Genomic DNA, 12347 nt, shown 5'->3' with positions numbered 1-12347 from the left:
GTTCTGGAGGAGGAGGACTGCTCACGTCAAGGCATGGACCCCGTCTCCCCCACTGCTCCAGCCCGCGTCCCCCGGGCTGGGCCGGAGACGGAGGGACGGCGGAGGGTGCCGCGGTCTGAGCACCCCTTGACGGTGACCTCCCCAGGAAGACATAAAGGACCAGGCAAGAGTGGGCGTCGGCCTTCGGGACGGTCTAGGACCGCGGGGCTTCATTTCCGGTTCTGTGGAAGTCAGTTTGCTAGTAGCTCAGGGAGCCTGAGGGACTCACTCAAGGCCCGTGTTTTGGGATTTCCTGCAAGGTTCTAACATAAAAGTCCACAAAGCTTCAACCTGGAACGTCTGACCCGTGCCCCATCTTTTCAGGGACTCTTCCCCTTGTAGTTAGTCCTTTTCTTGCTAGTAGCTTCCACCTGATGGTGTTTTTATTCCCAAGAACCCCAGTAAATGACGGCATTCAAGTCAAAATGGTGCAGAAAGAGAGATTTTCAGAGTTGGGATCGACTGTCCTCTCTGCCTTCTCTGTTCTCGCTTCCTTCATAGATGCTTCCCCAAAAGAGGCTCCCAAGTTGGGAGGAACCGATGCGTTTCATGCCTCACGCGGACCCCAGTGCCGCGGTCTCTGACTAGCCGGCCACGCGCTCCCTGCTCTGTGCGTCCCGGGCGCTCCGTGGGGGCGGGGGGTGGGGTGGGGGGAGGCCGCGGCAGCTGGTTGGAAGCAGTTTACTGCGTTCAGCCCTTCAGAGTGTATGAAGCGCTGCGGAGACGCTTCAGGCTACACCGATTCACTTACAAATTGAGAGAGTATCTGATGAGATTCTTACATGATATAGACTTAATAACAAGGCCCCAGCTATCCGTGGCTTATTTAAATACGCACCACCGCACTTTGTCCAGACTTGGTTTCATGCATGGCTCTGATGCTGCAGAAGCAGAATGACTTTTTTTTTAACCTCAGTTTTAGAAAAACCTCAGAAAACAAAGTGTTGAATCTGGTTACTTAGGAGGATTTGATTTGATTTGATTTGATTTTTGCTGCTGGGGGAGGTGTGGGAATGAATCGTTGAGCTTGTATTTCACGGGGCCCACATCCTCTGAACATTTAGGTCGTGCGGGTGTCCAAGGGCGTGTGAGCCGGGGGTGGGGGTGTCGACGGAGAGACGTGGGACTGTCAAGCGCTTTCCTGACTCTGCTGATGTCGTGTCACCGCTGAAGCTCGCCGCCGGGGACTCTCGGGGGCAGGGACGTGTCGATGACGCCGTGCTGCCGAGCTGGCAGGACGCAGCCAGCCCGTGCTCTCTGGCTAACCGTCTCCTCTTTCTCTCTCCCTCCTGTCCCCCGCTGCCACCCTGTGCTTCCGTGTCTACGCGCAGCCATGCCAAAGTCAGCGGGCGCGTGTATCTAATAATCAGTAGGTGGGTACCTCAGTGTTTCCTCTCTTGCTTGCTTGCTTTTTTAATGGTCTCTTGGTGTGTTAAACCCTTGACTGTTCTGTAAATGAAAAACCGTGTCATCAGATAGTGGACGTGCTCTCCAGGTATGCTCATGGGTATATTTTGCAAGCCAAACTATTCGGTGTTGGGGCCAAATGGTGCCGCCCAGGGGTCTCAGAGGCCGCTGGGGGTCTTGAGCTGGTGCTCGGCCTCTGGTCGTGGTTCAGTCGTGTGTCCTACTAACGCATCCTTGGGTAGAACCAGCCCCAGGCTGGCCTGAGGGCTCCTCTCCCTCCTGAAGACATAATTGAGAGCTCAGCTCAAGACCCAGCTCCCCCGCAAAGACCGCCGACTGCCCGCTGGACCTCAGCTGCCCTCCCTCTGGTGCCCGGAGCACCGACTCCGACACCGGCCTCCCAGCCTCCTCCCCTGCTTTTCCCACCCACCCCACCCCCCCGCCAGAGACCCCCGCCACTCAGGCCTGGAGTCCCCATCGGATCCACCTCGGGGCCCACATCTCACCGATCCTGGGGACCTAACCATCAGCCGACCCCCAGCAGCTGTGTTTAGTGGAGGCACTGGGGGTGGAGCCCAGGGCCTCATGGGTGCTAAGCGTGCTCTTCCCCCTGAGCTACGCCCGCCCTGTCAGGAGCTGTTTCCCAAACGAAGTGGTAACAGCCATGACAATCTATGGTTAACAACTTCTTCAAATGCACCTCTACTCGGAAGAGCCACATACTGAAGGGCGGCGTGTGACAGACGGCACCGGGTTCCGCTGCAGAGAAGGCAAAGCCCGCGCTGCCGTGGACACCCGGCACCCGGCAGGAGAGACACGCGCGGGGCGCCACACACACAGAGCAGGGCTGTCCCCGAGCGCCCCAGGAGCACGCAGAAAGGGTCCCCTGGGGTCTGACTTGCCGAAAGCCTTCTTACTCTGTTAAGTTAAGGTGACTTAAAACGTCCACTCTGACAGTTCACGTCGTCAGTAACAAAGGCGGTGATGCAAGCAACAGAAGCATGTGTTTTGCGACAAATCCAGGTCACAGAATCACCTTTTGAGAGATTCCTTGGCTGTCTCTTCCGTTCTGTTTTCTCTCGAGTAAACTCCTGAGGCTGACGACCAGATAGCGAACCCTAGGAGGCAGACCTTCTAGCAGGGAGTGTCAAAACTTAGTGCATCCGTGCGACCTCTAAACAAGAAGAGTGAGCACTGGCCAGTTCCCTTTGGGTCAGTTTTGCTGACAGTGTGGGAGAGAAAAGTCAACCTCGGGCTTTTCGCTGTTGGGCAGAGAAATAAGGTAGAGACTCTGGCTAGAAAGGTCGAGCAGCTGTAGATATCCCATCCCTCTAAGCCTAAGGAACCACACGCTCTGTCTCCCTCCCTCTACATTTCTCATAATGTGTTTACCATGTGCTCTAAGAGCAGGTGGCTGGGGCACCAAAGAGGGCAGGAGTCGGTCTGATGGGTAGGGACGGCAGGGGCTGCCACACTCAGCCCCCAGATACGCGGGTCCTGCATCCATGGACTCAGCCAACTACAGGTAGAAAATATTGGAGAAACAAAAAAATTTCAGAAAGCTCCCAAGAGCCAAACTTGAATTTGCTGTGTGCAAGCTACTACAGGAGGGCATGGGATGTCACTGACCCAGAGAGGAGCACAGTGTACAGGGGGGCGTGTGATTCTAAAAGTGCTTATGGGTTCTAGAATTTAATCTTAGCATTTTAGAACTTCTACTTTAAGGATTATTTACAAATACTACAAAGTGGCAAGAGAGTTCCTTTTCTCTAAGAGTCCAGTGAATGAGGTGAGTGCTGTGTACTTTAGAGCAGTTATAAATAAATGGAATTTAGACCCGAGGAGATTTTACAATGGTAGAATTTCCATTTTCTTTCATGGAAACTAGCTTAAGAGGTGTCTTTCCAAAGTCACTTCCTAGGACAGAATTAAACCTCTTCAACTCTCTATAATTTGTTTTTTCTGTTTCAAATAAGAATGTCTCTCCAGTGCATAGAGTCTGTTCACCAGACACTCAGGGACTCACAGGGCACACCAAGCACAAGGCTGCAGTTTGCAGGGAGGTGCACAGAATAAGGTCGGATTTCTGCTCTTGGGGTGGGGGTCCCACAAATAGTAATTAGGGTAAAAGGATGGAGACACAAATTGAGAAACACACACATAGTAGAGAGCTGGGGGGGGGAGGTGAGAGAGGGAGAGAAAATAAACGAGGAGAAATGACCTGCTCTCTCAGGATGTGAAGGAGAGAACCACTGTGTCGAGAAGCAGAGGATGGAGCTCAGAGCCGGGATCAGAATAAAAGCAGGACCAGAGTTACAGGTGTGGCTGAGACAACGCAAAGGGAAGGGAGTGGTCTCGCTGAGGGCAGAGATGGCAGCACAGTGGGATTTGAGGACATTGGGGGCGGGGCCCCTGGGAGCCAGCTCTCAGCCGGTGGATTTGGCGCCCCAGAGGGGAACGCCGCCTCGGCGGTGAGATCGGTGGAGTCACGAGTATTCCAAGTTTCTTTGCTGGGGGTTTCAGGGAACGTCTTTTACTAGAGTGTGGTGTTTGATTGAGTTTTTGAAAAAGCAGGTCTTTTAAAAATTTTGTTAGAGGGGACAGATCTAAGTGAAGTAGACCCCAGCTCTGCAGTGGCCCCCGGGCTCAGCCGGGCCGCGAGGGAGGTGACCGCTGCCGGCAGGGGGCCCGGCGTTGAGACTGTCAGACACAGAGTCCCGAGGAAGAAACGTCTGCCCAGTTCTTCTGAAGGGCCGTGTCCAGCCCCAGGCCTGCTAAGGGGTCTGCTGCGGGCAGACGCACGGCCCAAGTGTGGCGCACCCCCCACCTGCTGTGGCTGTGCCGTGTGGTCCCTCCAGCTCCACCGCTGCCTCTGTGGGAAAGGGGGACACAGACTGTCAAAGAGCAAAGACGGCCCGTCACGAGCAGAGGGTTCCTTGCCCCACGAGTGCTCCCCTGTTAAGCGCTGGGCGGAAATCACCTTCCTTTTTCTCAGCTTCCTGGGAAGTAAGCACTGCCCTTCCACGTTACGGCTCAGCAAACTGAGACCTAAAAGACCCAATCAGGAGCTTGGCCAGGCCCCCGGCGGGTCCGATGCCTGGCTGAGGCTTGAGTCTCAGTCTTTCTGATTCGCGAGGGCCCGCTTTTCACACCGTTTTGTGTGGCCTGTGAAACACGCTGAGATAAAAGTGAAAGAAAACAGCAGGAAGATGGCAGGACTCACACAGTGTCTTTTTAAAGGAATAAAATCCAATCATGCATTGAAAATACTTCCATTTGTACACGTTTCATGCACTCAGGTGTTCTCCATGAAGTTCGCAGACTCCTAGGCAAGTGACAACACCATACACGCCCCCCCCTTCCTCTTTTTTCTTTTTTTGTCCTGCTTTGCAAGCTGGCGAGCTCGGGTGTCCCAGCTCCCACGGGCATCGTGCCACTGTTTTCTCGTGAGGAGGATGTCAGAGAGGAAGCACTTCAGGCCCAGAAGCCCCCCCCCCGCCCCGGCCCCCCCCCCAGCTCCATCTAGTCCCAGACCCCTGGCACCTGGGACAGGTTTCCAGAAGTGCACCTCCTGGACTGCCTTCCAAGAGGTGTACTCGAATGCTCATTCCTGCGGTCAGCAGCCTCCCCTCCGTCCGCCCGGCACTTTCGGGGCCCCATTGCTGGAGGACGTTTCGTTGCGCAGCCAAAGTGGCGGCTATAGGAACAGCCTCATCTCTGCGCTCATTACTGGACAGTGGTTTTCTTGTCAGTCTCCAGTCCCGGTAGCGTCCAGGTAGACGTCAGAAATGGCGGTACTTCCGCACTACAAGCTGCACATTCCTGTCATAAGGGAAGTGTCTTCTTGCTTGTAAGGTGCCTTCCCCAGCAAGCCCGGAAGGGAACACAGAAATACCGACAGGTGTGCAGCACCTGACTGCCACCTCGGTATCTTTCAACATGTGGGACTCCTGACAACACAGGGCAGGAGACGAGGTCCCTGAGGTCTGATGAGCAGGCCTGCTGGAGAAGATGCGGGACTGCAGCTTCAGGAGTGGGGAGCCTTCCCAGAGGCGGAGGGCAAGCCTTCTGGCCTGAGCAAGCAAAGCGCACCCCAGCGCGATGTCTTCTGTCAGCCTCAGAACGTCCTCTACTCATCAGATTAACAGCCCGTTTCCGACGTTCCGCAATTACCTGCTTGGCACCCTGTTAAAGAGAATTACTCTGGAAGGATGAGCTGTCTGAAAGTCTGTGGGTTTATTACAAATTCACTACGATAGTCACTCAACATCACAGGTATTGTAAATGTGAAACCAGCAAGTTGCACGTAACCTTAAGATTTTTATCCACCCAGACGTCCTCATTTTGTTTTAAAAAGTAAATTCCGGAAAGGTTAATTAACTTACTCGGAGCCCACACTTGCACAAACACAGTGACATTACTCAGTGTCCACCCTGTGACAGCCAGGCCGTGACGTGTGGGTTAATTATCGCAGGTGGAGAAACCAGACTGTCTCCTAACGCCTCCTTCACTACCCACAAATGTTCCCTCAGACGCTTGTTTGAATGTGAATGAAAAAATATACTTAAAATAAAAGGTCAAGCAAGAGCAGGCTTGTTACTACCCATGGAACGCGAGCCGCCGCCCAGGCCCCCCGAGGCTGTAGCCCCCGCCCCGGGCGGGGCTCGCAGCCTCCTCTCAGGGCCCGGGTCCAGCCGCTGGCATCCTGCCCTCGGGTGGGGGCGGGAGGCAGGCTCCTCACCCCTGCCAGCGCCAGCCTCCGCTGCGTCTGCTTCAGGTGGTGGCAGGATGGGAGCGGCCTGTGCCAAGGCTGCTGGAAATGCCCTGTTACCTGAGAGGTTAGGAAATCCTCTTTCAAGTGCGATTGACTTGATTGCTGCGGGGTGGTTTGCTGCCTTCCTTGAAAAGCATGACGTGATTTGCCCCCACGGTCTGAGTGTCCTGTCCTCTACAACTGCAGCCGCGTCCATCTCAGGCCGGCTGCCGAGCGCAGGGCCCCCAGCCGGAGCACGCTGTCCGCACCGCCCCGGGATGTGCTGGGCGGAGGCCTGCTGCAGCCGCACACAGGAGCGCGATAGTGATGATCTGTAGCATGATGTGTGATCTCTGACTCTCCTTATAATTCTTCTGTTCTCATCTCCTCTTTTTCCTTTCCACTTCAATTACTTTGAGCAGCATCAAGAAAAAATTACCAATCCACCAAAATGAGTAAGTCCCCCTGTGAAGCCATGAAATGCTAGCTCACATGACGCCATTTCATGCTTCTGCGGCCTAAACTCTGACCATTTTCTCCTGCGGGGAAATGTCAAGTTTAGGTGTCGATAGCTCTCATGACCGACTAATCACTCGAACCTGAATTGGAAAAGCTAACCGAACCTCACCAAATTGACAGTTCATTTTTAGAAAGAGCTTTAAAAAGTAAAAAAGCGCCTAGACGCTCGCAAGCCCACCTGCCAGGCCGTGTCGTGCACTGATTTCCATTTCGTCTGTCCTCCTCCACGAGCCCCTCGCTCGCGTGTCCCAAGCCCCTCGTGCCCTGACTCCCTGCTCTCTGCCGGCAGACTGGCCCACCCCGAGGGAAGCCTCCCCGACCTCGCCATGATGAACCTGACCGCCCGCCTGGGGTCGGCGGACACCAAGCCGCTGGCTGGGCCTGGGGAGGGGAAGCCGGGGGGCTGCCCCGCCAAGGCCAAGAAGAGTGAGCCCGGCAAAGACAGCGAGGATGAGGACGACGAGGACGAGGAGGAGGAGGCGTCAGGTGAGCTGCCCGCTAGCGGGTGCTGGCTGACGGGCGGCGGGAGTGAAACTTGCCCCGAGTGGGTGAAACGAGCGTGCGCTGGACGCAGGCTGCGGTGAAGGGAAGCGCATTCACTGCGGCGCCAAGCGGGGTGAGCGGGCAGCTCGTGCTTAGAAGACCCAGCTGCCCGGTGGCTTTCAGGGAAGGGTTTTAAAGGCGAGGTCGGGGAGAAGGTTACCGGTGCACGTCAGTCCGTGGACCTTCTCATAGGCTGGTGTTGAGGTAACTGGGAGGTGACATCATTACCCTTCGGGCTCCAAGCCGTCTGGGGTCCGCGTGCTGGGGGTCAGCGTGCAGCCAGCGTCTCCACCTGGCGGGGGTTTCAGCGCCTGCAGAACGACTCAAGGGTGCAGCTCAGGGTGTGACCTGCAGCCCATGGGAAGGAGAAACCAGGTCCTTGGCTTTGTTTCAAGGCTGAACCATTGTGCTTGCCTGTCTTCACTCGTGTCTGCGTGTCCCCCCTTCTCTGCTTAGCTCGCTCCTGGGGCCCAGGGAAGGCCTAGGGGGCTAATGCTTTCCTACAAACGAGAGGCGGGGGACACGCGGGGTTCTGTCCCCAGAAGGGCCCACGGGATCCTGCATAGCTTCCTTTAGTCTATTAGCTTCCAGGAAGTTTGGGAGAACTGGAGAGCATAGCCTTTGGGGTGACGCTCTGGGGCTGTGACGGTCATTCGCTGCCCCGGCGCTGTGTGCGGACGGTCCCTCCCAGAGGCAGGCTCCTCCCAGGGCTGGCCCTTCACCCAGAAGCGCCCCCTGCGCTGCGCGATGTGTCCTCCTCCAGCGGAGAAGCGTGAGCCCTGGGGGCCGAGGGCTCGGGACCAGGCCTGTCTCGCTGCCCGAAGGCAAGTGCGAGCTTTACTTACAGTGACGTCTCACCCTAACTTGGGCCGCACCTGCTCCCTCCGTACCTGCCACCCCCGCCTCTGAAGCGTGCCCAGGTAGGGCCTGACCCTCGCGCTGACCTGCCACCCGAGTCACGCTGTGAATGAGTAAAGCCTGGCAAACTTTCAGAACCAAGGCCGTCACTGCGGCGCCACCCCAGCCGCATCAGGAAGCCACTGCACACAGGGACCCCAGTCTCAGCCCGTGCAGGGCCGTGAGCTTCTGTCCGCAGGGGGCAGGGCGTGCTGGTTGTGCAGAGCCGTGAGCTTCTGTCTGCGAGGAGGGGGGCATGCTAGTCCTGGAAGGCCCCGTGGGGCTTTCCTTCCAGGGAACCCAGACTGACCTTCCGGGCAGAAGCCTGGGCCAAGGCTGCAACATAATAAGGTAGAAATACACAAGGTAGAAAGCGGAAAACGACTAATTTGATTAAAAGCTGTCACTGGGGTGAGTCTGGGCGCACTTGGTGGGCTGTGGCCGGGGGTTCAGGCCCAGAACCAGGGTCCACTCTCAGGCTCTTCCCGGGTGGCGGGGGAGGGCGGCGCCTTGCCTGCCCCCTTGTTAAGCCCCAGGAAGGGGACTGGCACGTAGGGGAGCACTGTTTTGGCAAGAAAAGTGTCATTTAGAGGGAGCTCAGCTACTTAATATTTGGGGTAAATTAGGGAATTATATCCCTCAGCCTCAATGGTAAATAAAGTCGACACTGTTTTTCACATAAATGTAATAAGAAGGTGCGTGAAAGCAGTGCTGTGGTGTCTCCGTGTCAGCGCGTGACGTCCGTGTCCTCACGGTGGGATCCGTGGGCCCCCTTCCGCCAGATCGAGGCTCTTGGATTCGTCCACTCTGGTTGTCTTGCAGTTTCTCATTACAGTCGGAACAACACGAGATAAGCTCTAAATAATAATTGTGCGCGCACGCACACACACGCCCCCTTTGCGTTGCTGGGTGCGTTCCCTGCATTGCAGATCTGAGGAACAAGTGGCACCTGGTGACCGACCGGCTGACGGTGCTGTTCCTGAAGTTCCTGGAGTGCTTCCACAGGCTGCAGGCGTCCCTGTGGTGGGTCCTGGAGCTGCACATTGTCAAGATCGTGTCCTCGTACGTCGTCTGGGTGTCCGTGAAAGAGGCAAGTGAACATCGGCGTCCTTCCAGCCTCACAGGCAGCGCGGCGCCGCCTCCCTTCCCCGGGTCTCCCTGACTTTTCAGGTGTAATTCCCAGCACATCGGGGCACCAGGGTCTGAGACGGGCACACACTAGGCGCTCAGTAAAGCGGAGGACAGCGTCCTGGGAAGGGGGACAGACCTCAGGGCCCCCGGTATCTGCCATTTTCTTTAACGTACGTTCCGTGAGATTCTCATCATCGGGGGCGCGAGGAGACCACAGCCAACCACTGCGTGAAGGACCACAGTGGTTGGGACCTTCCCTGAGCCCCAGTTTTCCTGTTTGGAAAGCGATAAAAGACAGAAGCCCCCCTGACCGGGCCTGTCCACGCTGATCCTGCTTGCTTCTCTGTGACAGTGGATCCTGGTGACCCTCGTCCTCGCAGCGCTCCCCTCTCTGGTTTCCGAACCCGCACTTTCCAGGCCCCTTCCTCTCTGGTCACCAGCTTTGCTCTGGGGCCTTCGGGCTCTGTCCGCATCCCCTCCTCTGACTGCATGCTCCGTGGGTGGCGGCCGGAGCTCCTGTGTCCCGCGTGCCGTCCCCGTGCAGCGGGTCGTGCGTCTGGAACTCCAGCCCCATCTCTCCAAGTGACCGCTGGGCAGGACCTCGGCCTCGAGTGTCCCAAAGCGCCTTCCACGTTTGCTACTTGTCGTGTTGTGGCGTCTCTGTAGTGGGCGGGCCAGTCCTCCTCCAGCAGTGCTTTCATCCTCGAGCAGCTCTGAAAGGCGGCTCTTCTCCCCTGAAGCCTCCGCGCTTAGTGCTCACGGCACTGCCTTGTCCTGGAGGCAAGCAGGTAACGCACCGCAGAACTGCCACCAGCGTGGAGCTGCCGTGTTGCTGGTTTCGCAGCCCCGCGAGTCAGGCCGGGACGCGCGGCTCCGTGAGCGCCTGTGCTGGACACACGTTCAGTTTTACCAGCCGCATGCTCGCAGTTACTCCCCCTGATAGCACGGAATGTTTCTGTGACCTCGGTTTAGCCATATCCAGAGACGAGGGTGACAATATTGAGAGTAAGTGAGGATTTTCCAGGGCTGAGTGAGATGGTGGTGCCTCCAGACCGTTCAAGGGACTGTGAGCCGTGAGGAAGGCTTAGAGATGAGTGGGCGTCTCCCCTGATGGATAAACACACTCACAGGCTGACCCCTTCCCTCCTTGCAGCTGCCCCACCCCAGGTCCTGTCTCCGACGCGGACGCCCCTCCTCTAGGGGCACTGGTGCCCCAGTCAGACCCTGGGAGGCGTCCCTGTGCGTCCTCCTTCACCCCTACCCCTGGCCACCTCAAGCCAGCTGACTTCACCTCCCACCTCTGCTGCGCTGGCCTGGCGTCGCCCTGTCACTGTCCTCCTGGACGACTGCAGGGTGTGTGAGCTGGTCTTCTGACCTCGGGCCCAGCCCGCAGACGCACCTGCGCTCTTCAGTGACGCAGTCTAAATGAAATGCCATCTTTCCTTGGGGTTCCCCAGTGTAAAGCCCTTTGTGGCTCTGCTGCCTGCACAGGGGCCCATGCACAGGACTTAAAGGGCCGCGGAAACACGGCCCCCAGCTGCACCTCCAGCCTCACCTTCTGCTGTGGCTCAGTACTGCCAACTCCAAAATCACCAGTTGCTTGGGGTCACCTGCCCCCACCACGCTGCTTCCTGCGCTCCTGCCTCCGCCTGTACATCCTTTACCTGGAACGCCCTTCTCCCTCTGTTGGCCTGGCTAACTTCAGGCACCCTTCAAGGGCCGGTGCAGGTGTTGCCTCTTCCAGGGGATGCTTCCCAGTGCTCCAGGTTAGGCCGAGGACCCCTTGTGGGTCTGGTCCCAGGAGCCTCTGCGTTGCCCGGGGCCACGTTAGTAGACGTCCTCCGGCTACAACCTGTCTCTGCTCCGGGCAAGTCTCTTGGCCCCAAGGGCGTGGCCTGGGAACTCAGTCAGTTTGATTCACCGAGTGGAGCCGGACAAATCAAGTTGCCACATTTTGTAGATGTCGAGCTATATTACGTATTTTTGTCCCCAGGTGTCTCTATTCAACTACGTATTTCTGATTTCTTGGGCTTTTGCTCTGCCGTACGCCAAGCTGCGCCGTCTGGCTTCAAGCGTCTGCACGGTCTGGACGTGTGTGATCATCGTCTGCAAGATGTTGTACCAGCTGCAAACCATCAAACCTGAGAACTTTTCTGTTAACTGCTCCTTGGTGAGCCTCAAAGACTTGGGGGGACTTGCTGACTGGGGAACCCACATCCCCAGGCATGGGCTGTTGGGCCCGAGTCAGCTGGGCCGCAGGGGTGGAGCCTGGGCCCTGGTCTCTTCCGAAGCTGGGGTTTCCCCCTCGAGTCGGGGTCCCCGCCCCACGCGGCACGTGCCTGTGCACAGGGCCGCAGGAGACGAGTCTGAACTCGCCTGAGCGGAGGCGCCACTTCTTACTCCCCTGTCTCTTTTCAGCCAAATGAAAACCAAACGAACATACCCCTCCAGCAGCTGAACAAGTCCCTGCTCTACAGCGCCCCCATCGACCCCGCCGAGTGGGTCGGCCTGAGGAAGTCTTCCCCTTTGCTTGTCTACCTGCGGGTAAAGTTTGGCCTCATCCTCCTGAGTCTGTCTCTGCGGAGTTAACGTCTGGACCCTTTCCCTGGGGACCCAGTCTCACCCGTATAGTAACCTCACCCTCTTACGTGGCGTTTGCAGTCACCTGCAGCACAAATGACTGAATATTCAGAGCAGTATTGCATTGCCCTGAAAAGAGATTCATCCAGTGGTCTGAGATTAATTGAATAAAGCATGACAAATTTGGTCACTGGAACGTTCTCAAAGGTTGCAGTAGAGACAACATCAGACACTGAAAGGTGCCCAAGACATGCTGCCGAGTTGGAGGGGAAAAAGCAAACTTCAAAACACCACACCTACGATCCCCTTTAGACACAAAGAAGAAATTATGTAAATCATACCAAATGGTCACCAGTGATTATTTGAGAAGGAGGGGTGGCATTATGAGAGATCTTTTGCTCTGTAAATTCTCATTCTTTACAGAGTCTAACAAAGGGCATATGTGGGGTTTGGAGGAAATTAGATAGAAAGAGCATAT

At 56.6% G+C, this 12347-nt stretch overlaps 1 protein-coding gene across 7 annotated transcripts in view; it reads left to right on the top strand.

Annotated features, from left to right (window-relative positions):
- The window catches only part of PIEZO2 (piezo type mechanosensitive ion channel component 2), a 281019-nt gene that overhangs the window by 207623 nt on the left and 61049 nt on the right, over positions 1-12347 (top strand). For 5 of the 7 annotated variants that reach the window (XM_031439202.2, XM_031439203.2, XM_031439201.2 and 2 more), the window contains 4 exons: positions 7008-7204; positions 9088-9248; positions 11283-11459; positions 11708-11833. In XM_031439202.2, coding sequence (XP_031295062.2) covers positions 7008-7204; positions 9088-9248; positions 11283-11459; positions 11708-11833 — 661 coding nt within the window. Of the gene's footprint in view, positions 1-1370; positions 1413-6621; positions 6655-7007; positions 7205-9087; positions 9249-11282; positions 11460-11707; positions 11834-12347 lie in introns of all 7 variants that reach the window. The other 2 variants (XM_064481624.1, XM_064481622.1) reach the window with 2 other exon arrangements.

Source organism: Camelus dromedarius, chromosome 32 (genome assembly GCF_036321535.1).
Source record: "Camelus dromedarius isolate mCamDro1 chromosome 32, mCamDro1.pat, whole genome shotgun sequence".
Lineage (NCBI taxonomy): Eukaryota > Metazoa > Chordata > Mammalia > Artiodactyla > Camelidae > Camelus > Camelus dromedarius.
Note: the sequence above shows the minus strand (reverse complement) of the source record. Positions and strands in the feature narration are given on the sequence as shown.